General features: G+C 40.6%; 1 protein-coding gene, 1 long non-coding RNA gene and 1 pseudogene across 2 annotated transcripts; 1 reads left to right on the plus strand and 2 right to left on the minus strand.

Annotated features, from left to right (window-relative positions):
- Nucleotides 1–4,295: 4,295 nt before the first annotated feature.
- On the minus strand, nt 4,296–6,696 carry LOC109155035 (annotated as a pseudogene).
- A 7,530-nt stretch (nt 6,697–14,226) lies between these two features.
- Nucleotides 14,227–24,227, plus strand: LOC109155113. The gene is made up of 3 exons (XR_002049851.1): nt 14,227–14,317; nt 14,652–14,653; nt 24,215–24,227. It is a non-coding gene; the product is annotated as an uncharacterized LOC109155113 (long non-coding RNA).
- A 1,128-nt stretch (nt 24,228–25,355) lies between these two features.
- On the minus strand, nt 25,356–27,284 carry LOC109155110 (cytochrome P450 76A1-like). The gene is made up of 4 exons (XM_019302848.1): nt 27,216–27,284; nt 26,229–27,154; nt 25,501–26,118; nt 25,356–25,459 (listed from the first exon to the last, which is right to left on the minus strand). The coding sequence occupies exons 2-3, from the start codon at nt 27,135–27,137 to the stop codon at nt 25,510–25,512; spliced, it is 1,518 nt and encodes a 505-aa protein (XP_019158393.1). The 5' UTR covers nt 27,138–27,154; nt 27,216–27,284; the 3' UTR covers nt 25,356–25,459; nt 25,501–25,509.
- Between the last annotated feature and the right edge of the window lie 408 nt (nt 27,285–27,692).

Here is a 27,692-nt window from a genome sequence, read left to right on the forward strand (position 1 = left end):
TAATGTTGGAGTTTATGACATAGATACTGATGTAGTCTTTGATTGGGAAGATGTTGTCAATCCTATGGGCGAAAACATGAAGAAATGAATGGTAACTTGAACTAGTTGACATTGCAAGGAGGTTGTAAACAATGTCAAGTCAATTCACAATGCCCAGAAGGAGGATTCAAATGACATCCACACCCTTTTTGATGCTGCCAAAAAGGGGGAAGAAAATTGAAGAAAATGATAGTCATTTTGGAAGATGATGACAGTAAATATACTAAGAAGAAGAGGTAAATTCTTGATATTTATGTTCTATTTCTTTATACTGGACGTATAAGAAAGGGGGAAGAAGTTTGGTAGTCTTTTGTTATTTTCTTTTGGTATCAAGAATTGTTTTTGACTTAGTTTGTATAAACGCATGATTGAGAAATATTTCAAAATGAATTAAAATAAAACCAGTCTCAAAAGTGCGTATAGGAATTTTTGTCTAAAAACAATTCTTCTAGGTCAAAATTATGTTGAACTCATCACTTGGCTAGTCAAAATAAAATATAATTTCTAAAAATTCATTTTTCAAAAGACTAAGCCAAAATGACTGAGTATAGGTCTTGGCATCATCAAAAAGGGGGAAATTGTTAGGAATAATTGTAATATAGTTTTGATGAGCCAAAATTGTATTTTTAGAATTCCCCATATTTTATTTTGAGTCTAGTGTACAAACTTCAAAATAGACTTGAACCAAACATCCTACGAAATTTAAAGGCAAATAGAACCTCTCAGAATATTGGTACTTAGGATTTATTTGCAGCATTTGTACCAAGAGGTTGTAGTAGGTCAATGGAGAAGACATTGTTGGGTTTCATGGAGAACTCGTGTTCAAATCCTTGTGATGCCTTATTTTGTTCAGTAATGGATGTGCACACTTAACTCAGGCAGAAGGAATATTATCAACACAAATATTACCGAATGGTTGACATGGAGCGATGGTAATGGAACTTGAGAAACTTTGCGGTTGAATGTGGTTTCGATTCTTGCTGACCACGCGTAGCTACAACATCAAAAGGAGCAGGGAGGATTTAATGCAAGTGAAAAGGATGAACTACATTTCTCATCTTCTTCATCAGTTTTTCCATGCTCATTTCGAAAGAGGAACCAGAGGATACTCAGTTTTTCCATGCTCATTTCGAAAGAAGAACCAGAGGATACTCTCTCACTCTCTATGGCCACACTTCTCATCCTCTTTATCAGGCTGCTAACAAGCAAGAGAGTTTTTGCTGGAATTTATTTTGAAGATCTCAACATGAAGATTTTGTCAGAAGCTATTATATATAAGACAAAAGATGAAGATTTAATTCATCAGCCTACAAGCCGCAATATATGACTTTTGAAGATTACACAGATGAAGTTTTTCAAATAAATCTGACAAAGCTATTCTCCACCGAAAGCTGCTACATTTAATTACTTCAGAGCAAGTTGCAAATTGGAGCATCGCAAATCAAATGGACGGCTAGGATTGAAGAAGCTACAACGGCTATATGGTCTTTGTTGGCTATAAATACGGGCAAGGATTGAAGACTTGAAGCAGAGGCAATACACAATACAGAGAGCAATATTTGAAATATCCAGTTCATTATCCTTGAGCTATCTGCGTAGAAATCTTCAAGTCCTTAGAAGAGAAATTTGTTTTCTCTAAATATTTCTCTACTGTGTGTAGAAAGAGGGTTGAGTGTAGCTGTGTGCAAAACACTAACCTGTTGAGTGTAGCTGTGTGCGAGACACTCGTGAGTGTAGCTGTGTGCAAAACACTCGTAGTTGCTAAGTGTAGCTGTGTGCAAGACACTTAGTTGGCGTAGGAGTATAGCTGTGTGCGAAGTACTCGTGGAGGAGTGTAGCTGTGTGCGAGACACTCGGGGTTGGGTGTAGCTGTGTGCAAAACACTCGAGAAGTGCTTGTGTAGCACTTATTCACTATTGTAACTGTGTGGAAAATAGTGAATTTTCTCCTAGACGTGAAAGGAGAAAAGTGGAGTAGGGGGATTACGCCACCTCCGAACCACTCTAAATTGCCTCTCTCATTTACTCACTGCTTTCATATATTATTGCTTTACTCACCGTGGACTAACCCATTTTATATTCGATATTCATTATCTGGTTCAGTACTTCATACGAATGCATGCAAATTAATTCATATCATTGTTTTTCATATTCAATATAATTTATACTATTCACTATTTGCATTTCACATTCCACACGTGAACATACATGCATAATAAGTTAATAACATTTAATGTTGCATGGTTTGTTGCACTAATCCTTTTCGTATAAGCATTGCCTAATTTCATCTGGGTTTACTATCTACCACGTTCGCATGCGAGTTAATTTTTGCATACATATTATTTAAGCTATTTCAAGCATATCCATCGTATTGCATGTGATATATCTCTCAATTTTGACGTAACACTTTACTGTTGAATTATTCCGCTGTGCACCCAAGTTGAATATCTTGTTATTTATTTGTAACTTGGAGTTGAAATTATTAAAGTGTTATTAATTGTGAAAAAGTTTAGAAAGTCTATTCACCCCCCTCTAGACTTTCTACCACCCTATCGGGACCAACAGTATTTATCAGTCGCGATTTGGGGTTACTTGTTTTTTTCCAAAATGCATTCAAAGGTTTTTACCTACTACTTTGCCCAGCATAAAAATGGAGTCGATATGCTTGATTTTGGTGCCTTCAACGATCAAGCTGGAGTGCATTCCTTTGTTGCTTGATTTTCTTGTTGTAGTGGTAGGGGTACATGACTTTTTGTGTTGGTACCCACAAATGGTGCCAATGTTGGTTTCGTAACCCGCGATAGTTACTCGACGGGCCAACATAACCAATCGAATGAGAAATAAAATGTAAAAAAATAAATAGCGACAAGAATTTTAACGTGGAAATTGAAAGGTAAAAATCACGGGCCTTTTTGGGCGGTGCCAAACTAAAAATTCACTATTTTGTAAGATTTTTGTACAGTATGGTGTCTTCTCTGGATGGATGTCGGTTGAGCTCTCCAGTTCTCGTTCTTGACTCCCTCTTTTATAGTAGAAGAGGGAGTAATGCAGATGGTGAGTAGGCTCCCTACAATAATGGGATATTAATGGGTTTTAATGGGATTTTATGGGTAGTTAATGAGATTTATGGGCAATGAATAGGTTTTATGGGTAATTAAATGACACATGGCTAATTAATTGGTGTGTTGGAAGAATAATTAGCCAGGGTGCCAAAACTGACTGGTAGTTCACCTTCCGAGTGCTGACTGCTGAGTCCGAGTGCCACGCCCGACTACTTGCTATGTGGTATTGATCGGGTACCCATGCTGGGTATCCATAAGTGAGATTATAAGAGTTTAAGAGTAATGGAAGAAATCAAGCATGAATTGCCCGATGTCACAAAGAAATATCAAATATGACCCAATCATAGAAATTATTGAAGCAAAATTGAAAGATAGGCAATGATACTACTTTATTTGATGACATATTTAATTTGTTTAATCGTTATTATCATTATAAGGATCTTCAACTTTGTTTCGATGAAATTATAAGTATTGGAGTTATTGATTTCGGTGAAACTCTATTCTTCGATGATATTGACATACAAAATAAGATATTAAATGAAGATTTATCAAAATATATATTATATTTATATTTTCATTTTATCCTCTCAAAAGAATTTTAAAATATTTATTAAATTGATACGAAATATTTTTAATAATTCAATTGTTAAATATATTTTAAAAGAATTTTCTTTAATGAATTATCTATCTAGAAGTTTCAATTATGCATCATAGTATTTAAACTATTCTTTAAAGTTGATCTAATTAAAATAAAAAATAAGATTTCTTACTTTGCCTTTGCTAAACAATAAGATTTCTTACTTTGGCTTTGTCGGGGCAATCCAAATCACCTTGTTATGAGCACAGTACAAGTTGGCTCGGGAATCAAGTGGTCTTTAATGACCGTTTATTTATAATACATGCTACATGCTCCTAATTTTACCACATCATAAAGGCAAATTATATCGTGCACTAGGTCGTACAATGCATTGTGCGTCCTGGTTAAAACGGCATTGTTTTGTATCTGTTTTTTTTTTTTTTTTTTTTTTAGAAATTTTATTTCCCGTTTCAGCCGTTAATTTCTAAAAAAAAAAAATTCCCTGTTTCAGATGTACATAAACTCATAACATAATATACATAAACGCTTAACATAATTACATAATACACATAAACTCTTAACATAATACACATAAAATCTTAACATAAAAAACGACGTCGTTTTAGGCCAGGCACTCAATGCATTGTGTGCCCTGGTGCACGATATAACAATTGCATCATAAAGTGGTTGGCTTGTGAATAGTATAATCAGGGTTGGTTAGCACTTCCTTTTTGATATTGCTTGCAATGGTTGGAGCTTTTTCACAATTGAGCCCATCCTTTCATGCATATCCATGTTTTTGGGATCAATTGCATGATCCAGTTCCCAGTCAAACTCCCGGAGCAGTGAACCCAAAACAAAGTGTATCATGCCCAAAGGAAGCCCAACACAGACCCTCCTACCTGAACCAAATGGTATCAACTCAAAGTGCTGACCCTTGAAATCAATCTTGGAATCCAGGAACCTTTCAGGCTTAAACTCTAATGGATCTTCCCAGCATTAGGGATCTCTTCCAATTGCCCAAGCATTGATGTAAACTTGAGTGCCTTGGGGTATGTCATATCCCATGAATTTGATGTCTTCATATCCTTTTCTCGGAACCAAGAAATCCAAGAATGGAACTGGAGGGTGCAAACGAAGGGTTTCTTTTATCACAGCTTGGAGATATGGTAAATTTTTAATATCACTCTCCTCAAGCTTTCTGATTGATCCTATAACCATTGAGATCTCGGCTTTTGCTTTGGTTAATGCTTCTGATTTGCGTAGAAGCTCTGTCATTGCCCACTCCACTGTGCTACTACTTGTCTCTGTACCTGCAAAAAACATTTCCTGCAAAACATTTCTTGTATGCTGAAACTGCAACAATAATCTAAAAACATAATAAGTGTGAATGAAGGTTATACCATTCCTTTATGTATGTTTTTTTCGTTAAGTTTTTTTTTTTTTATTTTTTTTATTTTTTTTACATCATGCTATATATTTTCTTATCTTCTTCAATAATAAGAATAATAATATATTGTCACCTATTTTTTGCGCATCGCGCATAAAAAATGGAGTTTCATGCATCCACCTAGTATGTGTGTATATATATATATATATATATATATATATATATATATATATATATACATATATTTTGAAGTTTAAGGTTTTAGAAAATAAATATGGAGTTAGTTATATTTTTGTCCTATAGGTAGCAATCCACTATTAGTCATTTTTTATTAGAATATTCGCATTTAGTTCTAATATTATTCTGGCATGACCATTTTTGATCCCCCGTCAATAAAATAGTTAAAATGTCACTAAATATCAAGACATTTTTGTCAATTTTGTACAAAATGAGTTGACCCCGCTATATTTTTATTTATTTATAAAAAAATTCCGTAATGAGGGACCCGAATGCCTTTGTATTTAACCACTTTAATTTGAAACTATTTTATTGATAGATAGCTAAAAATAGTCATGATACAATAATACTAAGATTAAATGTAGACGTTGTGATAAAAAAGACTGAATGCGAACTGTGACTTATAAATCTAGGTTAAAAATAGAAGGGAGAAGAAGGGTAAAAAATAGAATTAAATCATAAATATATTACCAAGATAAATATGAGAATTTCATGTTGAGATAGCTTAGACGGTTCATCCTTTCCACTCCCCCTGAATTCCAACAACACATTCAAGAAGTCTTGTTTCTTCTCTCCACCCAGTTTCACTTCTTCCATTCGTTCCCTCAAGAAACCCACCGCAATTTCGATGGCCTTCCCCAGATCTCGCTCCATTTTCCTCTTCACTCCCTGAAGATCAAACCGCCGCTTGAGCCATGGAAATATGTCTGAATCGTTGGGACGGCCTCCCTCCTCCGTTATTCCCTTCATGGCATCAAAGAATTCCTTTGCGGTTTCAGACTCAGGGTCGACCAAGTCACGCGACAGGATCAAGTTCCCGGCCATATTAAACGACGCTAAGAAAACAAAACGTGCGACGTGAATCCCTTTCCCGTGGTCGGTCTCTCTCGCTTCTTTCTCTATCCAGGCAACCATATCGTCCACGCACTTTCGCCGCACGCCGGCTGTCTCGTTGATCTTCTTGGTCGTGAACATTTCCACGGTGCAGATCCGCCTTAACACCCGCCAGTAGGGCCCGTACTGGGCTAACGTCACTGACCCGCTCGCATAATCGTGCACCCGGAAAACCTCGGCAATTTGGCGGCCGGCGAACGAGACATCATAGTTCTTGAACAGCTCGCCAGCAACCTCGGCTGTCTGGATAACCATGGTGTTTTTACAGCCTATCCTTAGCCAAACAATTGGGCCGTACTTCTCTTTCATGCCCGCAATTGTTTTTTACGGTTCGGCTCCAAGGTCGAACAAGTTGCCGAAAACTGGCAGTCCAGGTGGCCCCGGAGGGAGCCTGTAAGACTTGGACTTTCTAGTTCCAGGGAAGAAGAAAAAGAAGATTAAAGCTGTTAGGAAAAGGAGTGTAAACCAAAGAAGAAACTCCATTTTTTTTTAAGTACCTACTTCTCTAGTTTATAAAGAAGGAAAACCCTCCTCGAAATGACGTGAAATTCTCGCATTGCTGGTATGATGCGCTAAAGGGATGCAAAAAGAAGAAAGTAAAGTGAGGCATGAAAGCAGAAAGGGATGGCTAATTATATTGTCAGCGGAAAGCATTTAGAAAGATAAATTTTACACTATAGTTTCATTTTCATTGGTCCCACTTTATTAATTAATCCAAAAAATTAGTTTCAGTAAACATGATTTAAATAGATAATTAAGTATTGTTATTAAGAGTGGGGTTTTGGTTTAATGTATTGGACCCATTTTTGTTCCATACTTGTGTTGCGTGAAGATGTATACAACTGTAAAGAAGAAACAAGATTCCCTTCCATCTTCATTATTGTCATGTTGTGTCAACTTCCCCTTTTTCTTCTTCTAGATGATATGATGGCATATTGAAGTTAGATTGACTTTATAGACCCTGCCAAAAACCAATACATCACTTTGGATTACAACGTCCTTTGCTACTTGAATTATTAGGTTTAATCTAATCTATCTTCTTTGAGTTCCTATTTATGAGGATAGTAATGTTTTAAATTATGTTAAAAGTTTTAAATATGTTAAATTATGTTCCTATTTATGAGCACACTAACATAAAAAATTATGTTAAAAGTTTTTTTTTTTTTTTTTTTTTTTTTTTTTTTTTGGTTTTTTTTTTTTTTTGTGTTTTTTTTTGTGTTTTATTGGGGGTACATTTTTACATTTTGATTGCTTCTTTATTGCTTTTTTTTTTTTTTTTTTTTTTTTTTTTTTTTTTTGCATAATCATTATTTTGAAAATCATGTTAATATATGTGAATATAAATATCTAGGCATTTATAAATATATGGATAGAAGTTGGATGTATCAAAGACGAACTCAACGTGGTGATCTTAATCAAGATTTTATCGAAGGATTAGAAACATTTATCGAGTTTTCATGTAGTAAGCCGAATTTCATGGATGGAACTAAAATTCGATGTCCATGTAAAAGATGTCTTCACATGCATCTCATTTGAAGAAGCTGAGATTGTGAGATTTCACTTGTGCAAATTTGGTTTTGTGCCAAAATAATTTGAGTGGAATAGACATGGAGAAATGTCACACAATAGAACTTCAATGGAGTTTGATGCAAATTGGAATTTAAATGATCAAAATGAACCGTTAGAATCATATTAGCAGATGGTTTTTTATGCTGCTGGTCCAAATCTCATAGCAAGGAATATGTGTGAGGAGCCAAATGTAGAAGATAAAAAATTATTTGACATGTTAGATGCTGCTGATAGACAATTATGGTCTGGTTGTGAAAAGTTGACACAATTACCTTCTGTGGCTCTATTGCTAAAAATAAAGACAGAATATCGTTTTCCAAAGCAATGCTTTGATGCATTCTGTCAATTGTTTAAGGATGGTTTACTTGAAGACACTAATATGGTTGATAGTTTTTACCATACGAATAAACTTATACAAGGGTTGGGGCAACCAGTGGAGAAAATTGATTGTTGTAGGTTGGGGTGCATGCTGTATTGGGGTGATCATGTGTTGGTTCCGATAGGGTCGAAAGAGAGTCTAGAGGGAGGGAGGGGGGGGGGGGGGGGCGTTGAATAGACTAATCAATTTTTTAAAGCAACTCCTTTCGGAGCGATGCACAGCGGAATTAAAGATTCGTCTTAGTTATACTTTGCACACTTTCGTTAGGAAATTTTAGCGTTTGGTCGATATAATATGCAATGCACGAAAGTAATAAAGCAGTAAGTAGAAAGATATGGAGAGAGATTTTATAGTGGTCCGGCTGTTAACGAAGCCTACTCCACTCTTCTTTCACAACTCGTGAAAGGGTTTGCACTATCACTCTAAGTACAAACTACTTCAAGCTGGCTTTGTAACACCCCGAAATTTTGAAACTTTTAAAACTTATATAATAAAGGTGAATTCTCATTAAATCCCAAAATCAAACATAAGAGTACGGGGTGCTATGCCACATCTGAGCTAGAGAACTCAGATGCACAGGCTAACTAACTAGATATCCTCAAAGCAATGTCAATACATAATCATGGCACGCAGGCCGAAAGGGAAACTAACTAGTCTACGCCCCGGATCTCTAGCGAGCTCCAGTGTCTACTCATCTGTGCCTGAAAGCCAAATATATCTGTTCAGCGAATGATGCTGGTAACCCACTCCAACGCATGGAAATACAATATAGGTAGATATAGATACATATACATATACGAAAACCATTTGAAGCAGGAAGAGATATACTTAGGGAACTCTAGCTTTAAAATCAGGGATAGACTTAGCAAGTAGGGGTAAGCACATTCAATCATGATAAGCAGTTATATAGAGACAACATTATAATGAACATATACTTAAGGTCACAGTTTACTTTCACATCATCCACATCATCATTCAATCTTCATTCATTCGTCATTCGGATCATCATTCAAATCACATAAGCACACTTTGGTGGCGCCACGGGACCAACCACATGCCCCGAACATGCGGGTTAGTGCGTATAGCACTAACATGGCCCCGCAGCACCCTACCTCATACCGTAGCATGAGGGGGTTGATCACAACCAACCGTACAGACCGCCCGAAAGCTCGACGGCGGATCACAGCCCTACACACCGCTGACACGCTCAGTCGGTGGACTGCGATCCTCTTATGGGAACTACGACCCTACACACCATTGATGAGCACAATCGGTGGATCATAGCGAATCAAGCCCTACACACCGCTGAGGGACTCAGTCGGTGGGCGAAGATCCTCGAAGACTACGACCCTACACACTGCTGGCCCTTCACTCGGTGGATCGTAGCCAACCATAGCCCTATACACCGCCTAATCACTCATTCGGTGGGCTATGGTCTTCCTCAGGCTGGTGGCCCTACACACCGCTGGCGGGTCCTGTCGGTGGACCATCCGCATACGAGGCCTGTGGGTTGTAGCCCAAGAAGTGAATCACTGACCGCAGCCAGGAAAATGAACCGCAACTCATGTACAACCAAACAGTGGACCGCAGCCCTATATAATATTATATTTATATACCTGACCGATCGCAACCGGCCTGGTTAACAGTTGGTATGGTTCTCAACACATCCAACTGCCCGTATAGCCAATTTGATCGCAACCAAATTGGGGAATCATGCATCACATAACACATTGTAGCACATAATAGCATATTGGGAAGGGGGAGACATATAAATAAGCTTACGCGTGATCATTCACATACTAAGAATAGTCTTAAGGGGTTCATACAACTTCCACCTAGGTCGACGGGTTAGCGATTCAACTAGCATGCAATTCATAAGACTCTTCTAACCTACGAATGGCACCCAAAATATCAAACTAGACTCAAGCATGACAAACGGGGTCCGTTGGGACACCACGGGGAATGGGGAACATCAAACGGGGAAACCGAAGACCCCGGATGGGTACGGACCAGCGGGTAGCCGGTGGGTGGGGGTCACTCGCCGGTGGTGAACTTCCGGGCAGCGAGTGGTCGGCGGGCAAACGCCTGCCCGCTGCCTGGCGGTAAAACTCGGGCAGCGGGTAGGTGGCGGGTACCCCTGCCCCCACCTACCCCCCACTAACTCTTTAACTCCATAAACGTCCCGGGATCCTTTGTGGAACCCGAAACCATGCTTAGACACTTTTAAACACAATTAACGACACCACATAGGCAATTAATGGATCGAAAGCAAGAATCGTATTGAACATATCCTAACATGATTTCTAGACACGAACAACACCCGAGCATGCCAATTCCCACCCAAATATAAATCAAGAACATCACAATACAAATTCCCAAACCAACCTAGGGCTCTAATCCCATCCAATTCATAAAAACCATATTTTATTTCTATCATCAAGAAACATCAAGATTTCATCAAGAATCATCACATAAATATCAAGAACCTCTTTTTAACATCAAGATCATCAAGATCGCACACAAAATCATCACATCGATCAACAGGATTATATCACGAATAACATAAAGGAAGTCATCAAGACACAAGTATATAGAGGGAGCCAAGAAGGAGATCATAGCAAGGAAAATAGGTTTTGTTGAGACATGGGTTACCTCTTAGCCTTAATTAATTTCCTTGGCTATGAAGGGTCTTTCTTTAAGATTTCTTCTTTCTTGATTTCTCCTATGGGAATTCTTGGAAATTCTTGTGTGGTGAGAGTTTATTGTGGTGTGAGTTCTAGGTGCCTCCTATGTCCCTATTTATATACCTAAGAGTCCTAATTAGGGTCTAAATGGCATGGGTTTGCTAATTCTATTTCCTATAGGACTAAGGGATTGGTTTTAGGGATAAGGGTCCATGGGCTTATGGCGGACCCTTCCTAATTAATTAATGAAATTCAATTCTTTCTTTTGGGTAAATGTTTAAATAATTAATTGGTTTAGGGGCCGTAACACGGGGTTTTACACTCTCCCCCCCTTAACGGGAAGCTTAGTCCCCGAAGCTCTGGTCTTTGCTGAGTGACCTCTTCCCTTATCCTATGTTTTTGCCTTGGTTACCTTGTGTGAAGAGTTCAGGGTAGCGTTCCTTCATTGTGTCTTTGAGTTCCCATGTTGCCTCTTTGGCCCCGTGGTTGGTCCAGAGGATTTTTACCATTTCTATGGTTTGCCGACGGGTGGTTCTTGTCTTGGTGTCTAGGATCCTTATGTGTTTCTCTTCGTAAGTTAGTGCGTCGTCAAGGTCCACGGCCTCGGGTTGTAGCACGTGGCTTGGATCGTGTATATATTTCTTTAGTTGGAATATGTGGAATACGTTGTGTACCCGCTCCAGTTCGATGGGTAGGGCGAGGCGGTAAGCCAGGTTCTCGACTCTTTCTATGATTTCATAAGGGCCGATAAACTGGGGGCTGATTTTCCCCTTTCTTCCAAACCTCATCACCCCTCGCGTGGGCGAGATTCTTAGCCAAACTTTTTCTCCGGAGGTGAACTCGGCTTGTTTTCTTCCCAGGTCGGCATAGGATTTTTGGCGGTCTTGGGCGACCTTCATTCTTTCTTGTATGTGTTTGACTTTAGTTACGGTGTCTTGTAAGTATTGGGGTCCTAGCGCCACTGGGCCGACCATGTCTTCCCAACATAAGGGGGTTCTACATTTTTGACCGTACAACGCTTCGTAGGGAGCCATGCGGATACTCGCGTGATAGCTGTTGTTGTAGGAGAATTCGATGGGGTCTAGGTGTTCTTCCCATGTCCCCTGGAAGTCTAACATGAAGGCTCTTAGCATGTCTTCGAGAGTCTGAGTGGTTCTCTCGGTTTGACCGTCGGTAGTGGGGTGGAAGGCAGTGCTCAGGTTTAGCTGTGTCTCCATGGCTGTTTGTAGAGACTTCCAGAATTGTGAGAGGAACCTGGGATCCCTATCGGACACAATGTTTCGGGGGTCTCCGTGGTACTTCACTACTCGGTTTAGGTAGGCCCTAGCTAGTTGCGTCATTGTCCATGTTTCTTTCATAGCAATGAATCGTGCTGTCTTGGTTAGTCGGTCCACTATTACCCAGATTTTATCCTTGCCTGTTGGTGTTGTGGGCAATCCCCCGACGAAATCCATGGATATGGAGTCCCACTTTACCTGTGGTATCTTAAGGGGTTGTAGAGTCCTTTGGGTTTGCATCGTTTGGCTTTTACCCTTTGGCAGTTTAGACATTTGCCCACGATGTCTGCGATTTCCTTTTTCATGTTGGGCCACCAAAACATCTTTTTCACATCTTGGTATAGTTTGTCGCATTCGGGGTGCACCGAGTATGGTGAGTTGTGCCCTTCTTCTAGGATTTGTTGTTTTAGGTGAGGGTGTGTCGTGGGTACGCACCATCTCCCTTGATAGCGGAGGCTGCTATCTTTGCATAATTCGAATGGTCCGTCCTTTCCCTGAGTTAGGTCGAGTCGTATTTTATTTAGTTCTGGGTCTCGATGCTGCCCGGCCTTGATTTCTTCGAGTAGTGTGGGTATGATTCTGACATTGAATTGGTGGATCTCGAAATTTGTTTGTCCTTGCTCTACTACCTCCAAGTTCAACCTTTGGAAGTCCTTGTATAGCTCGTCTGGCAGGATCCAGGTGGTGTTGAGGGAGTGGTTAGCCTTTCGGCTTAGGGCGCCTGCCACAACGTTAGCCTTCCCTTCGTGGTACTAGATATCTAGGTCGTAATCTTTTATAAGTTCCAACTATCTTCGTTGTCGCATGTTTAGATCTTTCTGGGTGAAGATGTACTTCAGGCTTTTATGATCTGTATAAATCTTGCATTGCACTCCGTATAGGTAATGTCTCAAAATTTTCAGGGCGAACACGATGGCAGCTAGCTCGAGGTCCTGTGTGGGGTAGTTTTCTTCGTGGGTTTTGAGTTGCCTGGATGCGCATGCTATTACTTTGCCTTTTTGCATTCGTACGCATCCCAGCCCCTTTTTGGAGGCGTCGCTGAAAACTTCGAATCCTTCCATTCCAGAGGGAAGGGCTAAGACGGGTGCTGTGGTCAGCTTTTCTTTCAATTCTTGAAAGACTGAGGTTCAATTGCCGTCCCATCGAAAGGGGGTTTCCTTTTTCATGAGCTTGGTGAGGGGTTGAGCTATCTTGGTAAAATCGGGTACGAACCTCCTATAATAGCCTGCTAACCCCAGGAAGCTTCTGACCTCCGAAAGTGATTTTGGTGTGGGCCATTCTTTGACGGCGTGGATTTTGGTTGGGTCTACCCTGATTCCTTCTTTGGTTATCACGTGACCCAGGAAGGCCACGTTGTCCTTCCAAAATTCACATTTGGAGAATTTGGCGTATAGCTGGTGTTCCCTCAAGGTTTGCAAGGTTGTGCGGAGGTGCTTTTCATGTTCCTCCTTGTTTCGAGAGTATACCAGGATGTCGTCGATGAACACGATGATGAAGTCATCTAGGTGAGGCCGGAATACTCGGTTCATGAGGTCCATGAATATAGCGGGTGCATTGGTGAGTCCGAAGGGCATTACTGTGAATTCGTAGTGGCCGTAGCGTGTTCGAAAGGCTGTTTTCTGAATATTTGGGTTGGCTACTTTTATGGTACCCGGATCTTAAATCAATTTTCGAGAACACCCCTGCTCCCTTAAGTTGGTCGAACAAGTTATCGATTCGGGGAAGCGGATATTTATTCTTTATTGTAAGGATTTGTCGTGAGGTTTGCCGAAGATCTTTGGGGTACTTTTCTTCATCAAATATTTGTAGAGGTTAGTGTTTGTTCCAGGCATCATCGTTTTGGGTAAGCTCGTAATATTTGTATTCTTTTCACCTTGTTCGTGGTGGTTGAATATTTTTGAGTACGAGTTGGTATCCCTTTTAGGCCTGTGAACGTGATATATTGTATTTGGCCTAGTTGTTGTATTTGATGATTTTTAGGGTGTTTGGCTCGGGTGGTAGCCAGCAACTTTGTACCCAAGATTTTTTATAGTGGAATATTGTGTTGGTGGTGGTCCGTGGTTTTTCCCCGTGATTTTGGGGTTTTCCACGTAAATCTTGTGTCCCTTGTGTCTGTTATTTATTTTGGCTATTTTGCACCATCTCATATTTGCGCTCTTGTCGGTCCTGTGATTTTATTTGTCACAGGTAGTGGGATTTTTCCCAACAAAGTGGTATCAGAGCCCTGGTTGTTGATCAAGTGTATTTGACATGGAGGAAAATACGATAAATATGGTGCGGTTGAAAGGTAGAAATTTTCACATTTGGAAGGCCAAGATGAAGGATCTCCTGTTTGTGAAGAAATTGCATCTACCTGTGTTTGCGAGTGCAAAGCCAACAAATATGTCACACGAGGAGTGGGACTTTGATAACCAACAAGTTTGTGGTTATATTCGACAATGGGTCGAAGACAATGTTCTGAACCATGTTATTAATGAGACGAATGCCAGGAGCCTGTGGGATAAGCTTGAGACCCTGTATGCTTCCAAGACAGGCAATAACAAGTTGTTCTTGTTGAAGCAGTTGATGAATTTAAGATACAGGGAAGGTACGTTGATCAATGATCATGTTAATGATTTCCAGGGTGTTCTTGATCAGTTTTCAAGCATGGGCATCACATTTGAGGATGAGGTACTTGGTCTTTGGTTACTTAACACTCTACATGATTCTTGGGAAACATTTCGGGTTTCTTTGACCAATTCTGCTCCCAACGGTGTTGTGACCATGGAGTATGTCAAGAGTGGTATCTTGAATGAAGAAGCAAGAAGATGATCTCAAGACACCTCCACTTCTCAGTCAGAGATTTTGGTTACAGAAGATAGGGGGAGAAACAAGCAAAAGGGTCAGGAGGGTAGAGATGTTAAATGTCATTATTGTGGCAGGAGAGGACATATCAAGAAATTTTGCTTCAAGTTGAAAAGAGACAAGGAGCAAGATGATGATGATTTCACCGGGAACCAAGTTGCAATAGTTGGAGGAGATTTACTTGTCGTCTGCGATGAGAATGCCAACAATGTTACTTGCCATGAGACAACTTGGATTGTGGATTCAGGTGCAGCCTACCATGTTACACCAAGGAAGGAATTCTTTGCTTCATATACTCCAGGTGATTTTGGAGAGATAAGAATGGGTGATGATGGTCAGGTGAAGGTGATTGGTACCGGTACAGTTTGTCTTGATACCAGCAATGGCACAAAGCTGGTACTTAAGAATGTGAAGCATGCACCGGGTATCAGACTGAATCTTATTTCTACTGGAAATCTTGATGATGATGGTTTCTGTTGTTTCTTTGGTGATGGACAGTGGAAAATTGCCAAAGGCTCATTGGTTGTTGCACGAGGTAACAAGTTTTCTAACTTGTACTCTTTGCAAGGCTCTATTTATGGTGGTTCAGTGAATGTGGCAACAAAGGGATGTGCATCAGAGTTGATACATTCTGATGTGTGTGGACCAATGGAAGTAAGGTCACTTGAGGTTTGTTGCTGTATCGCCGGGACGGCGATATCCTCCACATAGTCGGGAGGGGGAGATTTGTTGGGTTGGGGCTTCCCTCCTATGTGGTAAATAGCTCATTTTGGACCAAGCCTATTCCACTGCAATATTTGTTAGCTTGATGGAAAAGTTTGCTGACAATTATTTGGGTTGGAGAATGGGTTATTGGGTAGAAGTTAAAGAGTGGATGTTGGGATGAAGTTGTTGGGCAGAAGTTTGCTTGGGATGAACTTGGGAAGAGATTTCCTAAGGGAACTTGGGAAGAAGTTTCCTAAGGATTATGGGAAGAGGTTTCCTAAGGTTTATGGGAAAAGGTTTCCTAAGGGAACTTGGGAAGAGGTTTCCTAAGGTTTATGGGAGGAAGTTGAGGAATTAATTAACTTTCTTTATTTCCAAGGTGGCTGCCTGCATCTATAAAAGGAGGGAAAATTCATTGTTTCCTCACCACTACACCAGACACTTCTACATACTACACATATTCCATTTTGTATTTTTCAGCAGAAGCAGTAGGCTAAAAAGAAAGAAAAATTCACTTTTTCTTTCTTTCTCTTTGCACGGCCGTATGCAGCAATTGAAGGAGTAATATTTATTTCTTCTTCTTTTTGTGCTACTTTGTTGTGGGTTTGCCTAGCTTCTTTGGTGGCACGGCGGTGGCGTGTGTCGGCAGGTTTTGTCGCACGTCTGATGGATTTGTCGTGAGGTTTGCCGAAGATCTTTGGGGTACTTTTCTTCATCAAATATTTGTAGAGGTTAGTGTTTGTTCCAGGCATCATCGTTTTGGGTAAGCTCGTAATATTTGTATTCTTTTCACCTTGTTCGTGGTGGTTGAATATTTTCTTCATCAAATATTTGTAGAGATTATGTTGCTATCTCTGATTTTGGCTTTGCTTATGGTAAGGATCCTTCCTTGAGTGGCTGGCGTTACGGCCTTGTGGGGCGAGGTGGCCTTGGCGGTTTTTTGGCTCCCGGAGGGGGTTTGCGTGTTTTCCTTCGATTTTCCTTTTGTGTCCCAGGTGTGTTTCCTGTGGCTTGCCCGGCATTTATTGTAGTTGGAATGCCTTGGCATAGGCTTCTTCGAGAGTTCTTGGTTTTCGTATGGTTAGGGCCTTCTTGTTCTCGAGGTCGAGGACCATTATGAATTTCTCGATTTTGATTGTCTCTGTAGGTACCAGTTCGGGGGTGAGGCGAGCTAGCTTGAGGAACTGCCCGTAGTATTCTGTGATTGGGGTTGCTCCTTGTTTTAGATGGAGGAATTCTTCGTACATGGTCGCTTTCATGTGACTAGGGTAGAATCGTTCCCGTAGTCGTGTTTTTAGGGTTTCCCAGTTGAACCCGGGGCTTCGTTCGCAACTGGGTTTCTCGTGGACCCACCAGATGTCGGCCTCGTGTCTGAAGTAGAAGGAGGCCGTTTCTACTTGGTGGTTTCTTGGGCATTCTGTTGCTCTGAATATTTTTTCAAAGGTTCCAATCCATTCTTCGAGGATTGTGGGGTTTTCATCCCCTGAGAAGGTAGCAGTTGGTGTTCCGAGACTTGGCGGTGGATTTCCAAGTTTCTGTTTGGTGGTGACGGTTGAAGGACTGCATTGTTTAGTGCTTGGGCAATTTGGGCCAGACGTTGCAGATTCTGAGCCAAGAATTCCAGTGTGGGAAGTTCCGATGCTTTTGCCTGTATCCTTTTCAATGCCATCCTGGGGTTCATAGGTCGATATTATTTTGCATCCTTACCTTGATGCTATGGGTGTTTATTTAAATTAAGTGTGAGTTAGGGTGAGGGAAAGTTTAAAGGTCTCACAGTCTCACCGCGCGTCCTATGATCCCTAAATCCTATCTTACTGAACTCCTAGTGTTTTAAGCCAAATGTCCTAAAGTCTGGTCTTAAGAGTCTTATCCTAGGGTCAAACTTAGGCTCTGATACCAACTGTAACACCCCGAAATTTTGAAACTTTTAAAACTTATATAATAAATGTGAAATCTCATTAAATCCCAAAATCAAACATAAGAGTACGGGGTGCTATGCCACATCTGAGCTGGAGAACTCAGATGCACAGGCTAACTAACTAGATATCCTCAAAGCAATGTCAATACATAATCATGGCACGCAGGCCGAAAGGGAAAATAACTAGTCTACGCACCGGATCTCTAGCGCGCTCCGGTGTCTACTCATCTGTGCCTGAAAGCCAAATATATCTGTTCAGCGAATGATGCTGGTAACCCACTCCAGCGCGTGGAAATACAATATAGGTAGATATATATACATATACATACACGAAAACCATTTGAAGCAAGAAGAGATATACTTAGGGAACTCTAGCTTTAAAATCAGGGATAGACTCAGCAAGTAGGGGTATGCACATTCAATCTTGATAAGCAGTTATATAGAGACAACATTATAATAAATGTATACTTAAGGTCACAGTTTACTTTCACATCATCCACATCATCATTCAATCATCGTTCATTCGTCATTCGAATCATCATTCAAATCACATAAGCACACTTTGGTGGCGCCACGGGACCAACCGCATGCCCCGAACATGCGGGTTAGTGCGTATAGCACTAACATGGCCCCGCAGCACCCTACCTCATACCGCAGCATGAGGGGGTTGATCGCAACCAACCGTACAGACCGCCGAAAGCTAGACGGCGGATCACAGCCCTACACACCGCTGACGTGCTCAGTCGGTGGACAACGATCCTCTTATGGGGACTACGACCCTAAACACCGTTAATGAGCACAGTCGGTGGGTCGTAGCGAATCAAGTCCTACACACCGCTGAGGGAATCAGTCGGTGGGCGAAGATCCTCGGAGACTATGACCCAGCACACCGCTGGCCCTTCACTCGGTGGATCGTAGCCAACCATAGCCCTACACACCGCCTGATCACTCATTCGGTGGGCTATGGTCTTCCTCAGGCTGGTGGCCCTACACACCGCTGGCGCGTCCAGTCAGAGGACCATCCGAACACGAGGCCCGTGGGCTGTAGCCCAAGAAGTGAATCACTGACTGCAGCCACGAAAATGAATCGCAGCTCATGTACAACCAAATAGTGGACCGCAGCCCAATATAATATTTATATACCTGACCGATCGCAACCGGCCTGGTTAACAGTTGGTGTGGTTCTCAACCCATCCAACTGCCCGTATAGCCAATTTGATCGCAACCAAATTGGGGAATCATGCATCACATAACACATTGTAGCACATAATAGCATATTGGGAAGGGGGAGACATACAAATAAGCTTACGCGTGATCATTCACATACTAAGAATAGTCTTAAGGGCTTCATACAACTTCCACCTAGGTCGACGGGTTACCGATTCAACTAGCATGCAATTCCCAAGATTCTTTTAACCTACGAATGGCACCCGAAATATCAAACTAGACTCAAGCACGACAAACGGGGTCCGTTGGGACACCACAAGGAATGGGGAACATCAAACGGGGAAACCGAGGACCCGGGATGGGTACGGACCAACGGGTAGCCGGTGGGTGGGGGTCACCCGCCGGCTGCCCGCCGGTGGTGAACTTCTGGGCAGCGGGTGGCCGGCGGGCAAACGCCTGCCCGCCGGTTGCCCGCTGCCTGGCGGTAAAACTCGGGCAGCGGGTACCCCTGCCCCCACCTACCCGCCCACTGACTCTTTAACTCCATAAACGTCCCGGGATCCTTTGTGGAACCCGAAACCATGCTTAGACACTTTTAAACGCAATTAACGACACCACATAGGCAATTAATGGATCGAAAGCAAGAATCGTATTGAACATATCCTAACATGATTTCTAGACACGAACAACACCCGAGCATGCCAATTCCCACCCAAATATAAATCAAGAACATCACAATACAAATTCTCAAACCAACCTAGGGCTCTAATCCCATCCAATTCATAAAAACCATATTTTATTTCTATCATCAAGATTTCATCAAGAATCATCACATAAATATCAAGAACCTCTTTTTAACATCAAGATCATCAAGATCACACATAAAATCATCATATCGATCAACCGGATTATATCACGAATAACATAAAGGAATTCATCAAGACACAAGTATATAGAGGGAGCCAAGAAGGAGATCATAGCAAAGAAAATAGGTTTTGTTGAGACATGGGTTACCTCTTAGCCTTAATTAATTTCCTTGGCTATGAAGGGTCTTTCTTTAAGATTTCTTCTTCCTTGATTTCTCCTATGGGAATTCTTGGAAATTTTTGTGTGGTGAGAGTTTATTATGGTGTGAGTTCTAGGTGCCTCCTATGTCCCTATTTATATACCTAAGAGTCCTAATTAGGGTCTAAATGGCATGGGTTTGTTAATTCTATTTCCTATAGGACTAAGGGATTGGTTTTAGGGATAAGAGTCCATGGGCTTATGGTGGACCCCTCCTAATTAATTAATGAAATTCAATTCTTTCTTTTGGGTAAATGTTTAAATAATTAATTGGTTTAGGGGCCGTAACACGGGGTGTTACAGGCTTCCTTGATCACTAAGCCGGTAAGCCACTTGATCACTTCTGAACGTTTATGTGGTTCTCAAAATTACCACTCTTGGTCGGATGCCGTAGAATTATGGTTTATGGGCGAAGGTGTTGTTGACCACTTGCAAAAAGGAGTGGATATGATACCGGAAAAAGAAAAAACAGTTTGGCAAAGGTTAAATGCTCAACTTTGTAGTCTCCTTTGGCAGTCTCCACAATTGTTGCCTTTATTTCGGCCCTTTAAGACATGTGTCGAGGTGTGGAGTCAAGCTCAATCTCTGTACACTAATGATGTCTCTAAATTCTATAATGTTGTTGACAATTTGGTTAACTTGAAGAAAGATGGTATTGATATGGAAACTTTTCTTGGCAAAGCCCAAAGTTTGATTGCTGAGTTTGGTACACTCATGCCTATTGGTGGTACACCCGCAGAGAAACTTACCCAACGAGAGAAATTCTTTGTAATACTTCTCTTAACCAAATTAGGTCCAGAATTTGAAAGCATCCGGAATCAAGTTCTTGGAAGCAACACTGTCCCGGGGACCACCGAGTTGTTCAAACGGCTCTTCTAGGTCACCTCCATTCCAGGTACTCACACATCCACTACTGAACAGTCTGCTCTAGTCACACAAGGAGGTAGTGGATGAACTAACAATCGCGATTAGAAACTTCATGGGAGACCGGTATGTACCCAAGCAAGTGTTGCTCAATCTCAACCTGGGGAACCAAATTCTCGAACCATTTACGCTGCTGAGTATGAAGAGTTTGTTCGATTTAAAGCCACTCCCAAAGCTTCTGGTTTAACTCCTGCAGCCCAAACTGATGGAACTCATACTGCCCTTGTATCACAATCTAGCCTGAGCGGACCATGGGTTATCGATTCAGGTGCCTCTGAGCATATCTCTGGTAACTCATCTTTATTTTCTCATTTCACCAAGTCTAAGTCCCTTCCATCTATTGTTTTCGGTAATGGGTCCAAGAGTACGGCTACTGCAATTGGAAAGGCTTCCCCCCTTCCTACTTTGCCTCTCTCTTCAATTCTTTATATACCTAACTGTCCTTTCAATTTAATTTCTGTTCATCAACTTACAAAATCTTTGGACTGTACGATCACTTTTTCTTCTGATTCTGTCATTATGCAGGACCGTCGTTCGGGGAAGATGATTGGCTCGGGGTATGAATCAGAAGGACTTTATCGATTATCTACCCCAAAACCTTCTACAGTTTGCACTGCTACCATTCCTCCTTCCCTTGCTCATGACCGACTAGGACATCCTAGCCTTAATAAATTACGGTGACTTGTCCCTAGTTTGTCTCACTTATCTACCCTAGAGTGTGAAGCCTGTCAGCTTGACAAACATTCTAGAACATCGTTTCCTAATCGTGTTAATAAAAGAGCTGCTTTCCCTTTTTCCTTAGTTCATACAAATGTTTGGGGACCTTTTCGTTATAATTCAATTCTTGGTTTTAAATATTTTATTACCTTCACTGATGATTTTTCTCGTTGTACATGAGTCTTTTTAATGCAAAACTGTTCTGAAGTACTTAATGTTCTTCAAAAATTTGTTAATGAGATAAAAAATCAGTTTGAGGTGTCTATTAAAATTTACGAAGTGATAATGTTGGAGAATACTTTACAACTCCTTTATCTAACTTTCTTGATTCAGCGGGCATCCTCCATGAGTCATCTTGTCCCGATACTCCACAAAAAAATGGGGTATCTGAACGTAAAAACCGGCATCTCGTTGAAACAACCCGCATCATGATTCTCCACTATAAAGTCCCTCTAGAATTCTAGGCAGATGCTATCCTTCATTCCTGTTATTTAATAAATCGTATACCTTCATCTGTTTTACATGGTAAGATACCTTATAATATTTTATTTCCCGATAAGCCCCTTCATTCTCTTCCTTTAAAAATTTTTGGGTGCACCTGTTTTGTCAGGGACACTACCCTAGGGCGTGATAAATTTTCCCCAAAATCCTTAAAATGCATGTTTGTTGGGTACTCTAGGTTGCAAAAGGGTTTCAGATGTTATTCCCCTGATAAGCATCGATTTTATGTATCTTCTAACGTTACTTTCTTTGAATCAACACCTTTCTTTTCGTCTAGTTTACCGACCTCCATCTCTCATTTTCCTGATGTTCTTCCTGTTCCTACTTTTCAAGGAGGGACCGAGGTACATTTACCTCAAGATCCGTCATCACCTATAAATCCTAGTCCCTCCTCACCTACTGAACCTCCTTTACAAAACAACAGTGTTACCCCCTTTCCTTACACTTATCATCGCCGCTCTCGACCACCCGCGACAGTTCAAATCGATGAAATCCCAACTGATTCATCTCTCAAGCTATCTATGCCCTCGAACCCGGTTCCAGCAACAAGCTCTCCTATCGCAAATCGTGTAGGTAACAGGTCATCACGAAACCCCTTTCCCATATACAACTTTATTTCATATGATCGTCTCTCACCTTCATATAATGCTTTTATCACATGTTTATCTTCTGTTTCTACTCCTAAATCTGTTAAAGAAGCCCTTTTCCCACCCTGGTTGGCATCAGGCTATGGTTGATGAAATGGCTGCTCTTCATTCATCGGGGACTTGGGAGTTAGTTCCATTACCCGAAGGTAAAACAATTGTAGGTTGCCGATGGATCTATACTGTGAAAGTTGGGCCCAATGGACAGGTTGATAGACTTAAAGCTCGACTGGTAGCCAAAGGATATACACAGGTTTTTGGGATTGATTACACTGACACCTTTTCACCAGTAGCTAAAATTGCTTCGGTCAGAATCTTTCTTTCTATGGCTGCCGTTCATCATTGGCCCTTGCATCAGTTAGATATTAAAAATTCCTTTCTGCATGGAGATTTAGAGGAAGAAGTCTACATGGAGCAACCTCCTGGGTTTGTTGCTCAGGGGGAGAGTAACTTGGTTTGTAAGCTCAAACGTTCTCTCTATGGTCTAAAACAATCTCCTCGTGCCTAGTTTGGAAGGTTCAGCATAGTAGTGCAAAATTTTGGTTTAAATCGAAGCAAAGTTGACTATTCCGTCTTTTATAGACATCAACATGGTAAGAGCATTTATCTTGTTGTATATGTTGATGATATTGTCATTACAGGAGATGATGTTGAAGGAATACAATTGTTGAAACAACATCTATTCCAACATTTTGAAACAAAAGATCTCGGGAAGTTAAAATACTTTTTGGAAATTGAAGTAGCACAATCCAAGCAAGGAATTTGCATATCACAATGAAAGTATCCATTGGATATACTAGAAGACACATGTATGATGAATTGTAAACCTCTTGACACTCCTATGGATCCAAATATCAAACTCCTACCAGATCAAGGGGGGCTTATCCAAGATCCGGAAAAATATAAACGATTGGTTGGAAGATTACTTTATTTAACTGTAACTCGACTTGATATCTCTTTTGCGGTAGGTGTTGTTAGTCAGTTCTTGGCATCTCCACGTGAAAGTCATTGGGAAGCTGCCATTCGGATTTTATGATATATTAAAAAATCTCCAGGCACTGGTTTGTTATACAAAGACCATGGAGACCTTGAAATTATTGGGTACACAGATGCAGATTGGGCAGGTGCATGAGATAGAAAATCAATATCTGGATATTGTATATTTTTTGGTGGCAACTTAATCTCTTAGAAAAGTAAAAAGCAAAATGTTGTTGCTCGATCAAGTGCAGAAGCCGAATATCGATCTATGGCCGTTGGAACATGTGAACTTGTGTGGTTGAAAAACCTCATTACCGAACTGCAGATTTGTACAAAGGAGTCCATGAAGCTCATTTGTGATAACCAAGTAGCTTTGCATATTGCATCAAATCCAGTTTTTCATGAAAGGACAAAACACATTGAAATTGATTGCCATTTTGTTCGAGACAAAGTTACTTCTGGAGATATTACTACATCTTTTATAGGCTCAAATAATCAATTAGCTGATATATTTACTAAAGCTTTAAGAAGTCATAGGATTGAATATATTTGTAACAAGCTTGGTGGATATGATATACATGCTCTAGCTTGAGGGGGAGTGTTGAAACACAAAAATTGTGTCTGTAGAAATATAGTTGTTGAAGTTCTGTAGGGTTGTGTCTGTAGGATTGTGTCTCTTAGTCTGTATATATTTATCTGTTGTCTCTCTGTTGAGACAAGGAAGTAATATAACAACTCTTTCTACATCTCTCTCAACCCACACATTTACTAATGTATATATATATATATATATATATATATATGTGTGTGTGTGTGTGTGTGTGTGTGTGTGTGTGTGTGTGTGTGTGTGTGTGTGTGTGTGTGTGTGTGTCTAAATAGGGTAGGGTTGCCATCTATGGATTGGGCTATACTATTTTTTGTGTAGTTGGGTCAATGCTTGGACTAGAGTATTGAGTTAGGTAATTTTGGGTTCAAAATAATTATTTGAGCATTAAATACACACACACACATATACATACATACATACATACATATATATATATATATATATATATATATATATATATAGAAGAGCGCTCATATGCGGCGGGGTCTTACGGTGCGGCGGTGCGGTCAAATTCCAGAATACACCAACAGTGTTAACAATATGTACCAACAGTGTAATAAAAACACACCCCAATGAAATGTAATAAAACATCACAAAATACACCACAGACTCAAAAAAACACACCATATAACTCACCACCCCCAATGGTGTATTTCCGAACAGTGTATGGTGTTTTTACTCACACCTAATGGTGTGTGTTTGGTGATGCAGGGCTCTGTTTACTCTGTTTTGTGTGGTGTATTTCCTAACGTTGATAGTGCATATTTGGTGAACTATTGGTGTTGCCGCACCGTAAGAAATAACCGCACCGTAAGACACTGCCGCACCTGAACCCGCCTCTATATATATATATATATATATATATATATATATATATATATATATATTGGAAAATACATAGTGTCACAATAGTATTCAAATTAATCTAAAAATGCTTAAAGTTATCTTTTTTTTGAATGCTACTAGCTCTATTACATTGTAGTATCTGTTCATATACTTTCTCAACCTATTGAAACACAAAGAGCTAATAACACCTTCACTGAGGCTCGAACTCACAACCTTCCAAGTGGAAGTCCAACCCGAATACCATTGGACCACATAGTCCTGGTAAACAATAAGATTTCTTACTTTGCCTTTGCTAAATAATAAGATTTTTTAGTTTGCCTTTGCCGGGACAAATCAAAATCTCCTTGTTATGAGCACATGAGTATAAGTTGGATAGGGAATCAAGTGATGGTCTTTAATGACCCTTTATTTATAATACATGCTACATGCTCCTAATTTTACCACATCATAAAGTGATTGGCTTGTGAATAGTATAATCAGGGCTGGTTAGCATTTCCTTTTTGGTATTGCTTGCAATGGCTGGAGTTTTCTCACAGTTGAGCCCATCCTTTCACGCATATCCATATTTTTGGGATCAATTGCATGATCCAATTCCCAGTCAAACTCCCGGAGCAGTGAACCCAAAACAAAGTGTGCCATGCGGTTCCCCAAAGAAAGCCCAACACAAACCCTCCTCCCTGAACCAAATGGTATCAACTCAAAGTGCTGACCCTTAAAATCGATCTTGGAATCCAGGAACCTTTCAGGCTTAAACTCTAATGGATCTTCCCAATACTGGGGATCTCTTCCGATTGCCCAAGCATTGATGTAAACTTGAGTGCCTTGGGGTATGTCATATCCCATGAATTTGATGTCTTCATATCCTTTTCTTGGAACCAACAATGGAACCGGAGGGTGCAAACGAAGGGTTTCTTTGATCACAGCTTGGAGATATGGTAAATTTTTAATATCACTCTCCTCAAGCTTCCTGGTTGATCCTACAACCTCTGAGATCTCGGCTTTCGCTTTGGCAAATGCTTCTGATTTGCGTAGAAGCTCAGTCATTGCCCACTCCACTGTGCTGCTACTTGTCTCTGTACCAGCAAAAAACATTTCCTGCAAAGAGTCCAAAGATTTATATATTTCTTGTATATACACTGGAACTGCAACAATATATATATATCTTGAAGTTTAAGGTTTTATAAAATATATTATATTTTTTTTACCAAGATAAATATGAGAATTTGATGTTGAGATAGCTTAGATGGTTCATCCTTTCCACTCCCCCTGAATTCCAACAACACATTCAAGAAGTCTTGCTTCTTCTTCTCTCCACCCAGTTTCACTTCTTCCATTCGTTCCCTCAAGAAACCCGCGGCAATTTCCATGGCCTTCCCGAGATCTCTCTCCATTTCCCTCTTCACTCCCTGAAGATCAAACCGCTTGAGCCACGGAAATATGTCTGAAACGTTGGGACGGCCTGCCAATTCCATTATTCCCATCATGGCATCAAAGAATTCCTTTGCCGTTTCAGACTCAGGGTCGACCAAGTCACGCGACAGGATCATGTTCCCGACCATATTAAACGACGCTAAGAAAACAAAACGTGCGACGTGAATCCCTTTCCCATGGTCGGTCGTCTCTCTCGCTTCTTTCTCAACCCAGGCAACCATATCGTCAACGCACTTTCGCCGCACGCCGGCTGTCTCGTTGATCTTCTTGGTCGTGAACATTTCCACGGTGCAGATCCGCCTTAACACCCGCCAGTAGGGCCCGTACTGGGCTAACGCCACTGACCCGCTCACAAAATCGTGCACCCGGTGAACCTCGGCGATTTGGCGGCCGGCGAACGAGACATCATAGTTCTTGAACAGCTCGCCGGCAACCTCGGCTGTCTGGATAACCATGGTGTTTATACAGCCTATTCTTAGCCAAACAATTGGGCCGTACTTTTCTTTCATGCCCGCAATTGTTTTGTACGGTTCGGGTCCGAGGTCGAACAAGTTGCCGAAAATTGGCACTCCAGGTGGCCCCGGAGGGAGCCTGTAGGACTTGGACTTTCTAGTTCTAGGGAAGAAGAAAAAGAAGATTAAAGCGGTTAGAAAAAGGAGTGTGAACCAAAGAAGAAACTCCATTATTTCTTTAGGTTAAGCTTTTTTTGTTTTGTTTTTGAAGTACCTACTTCTATAGTTTATAAAGAAGGAAAACCCTCCTCGAAATGACGTGAAATTCTCGCATTGTTGATATGATGCGCTAAAGTTTGATGGATACAAAGACAAGAAATTAAAATAATTCAATTATGAGTTAATTATATTTTTTCTCTTATTATTCCAAAAGACTACCGATGTTCATGGGTGAGACTCAATCCTTGGTCATTATTTCAAAGTTTCACCTCTATGACCAATTGAGCTACCCATGCGGACATATTTTTTTTCTTAAATTTATACATGACAGTCTATTTTTAGTTATTTTTTATCTGAATATTCACATTTAGTCCTTGTATTATTGTGACATTACAATTTTTTATCCCTGTCAACAAAATAGTTGAAATGTCTTTAAATATCAAAATATTTTTGTCATTTTTATACAAAGTGAGTTGATCCCAAACTTGAGTGCAAGGCATGTATCTCAAGGTAACAGTTTGTTTTATGCTCCTCTATTTTTTTATTTTTATTGTTTTGGTCTATTTC

This window comes from Ipomoea nil, unplaced genomic scaffold (genome assembly GCF_001879475.1).
Source record: "Ipomoea nil cultivar Tokyo-kokei standard unplaced genomic scaffold, Asagao_1.1 scaffold2690, whole genome shotgun sequence".
NCBI classification, from domain to species: domain Eukaryota; kingdom Viridiplantae; phylum Streptophyta; class Magnoliopsida; order Solanales; family Convolvulaceae; genus Ipomoea; species Ipomoea nil.

Bases quoted from the DNA above. Each gene is read 5' to 3' on its own strand.
- LOC109155110 (XM_019302848.1), bottom strand. From the start codon at position 27,137: ATGGAGTTTCTTCTTTGGTTCACACTCCTTTTTCTAACCGCTTTAATC. The intron at 26,119-26,228 runs GTAAAAAAAATA...GACTCTTTGCAG, and splicing joins AAATTCTCATATTTATCTTG to GAAATGTTTTTTGCTGGTAC.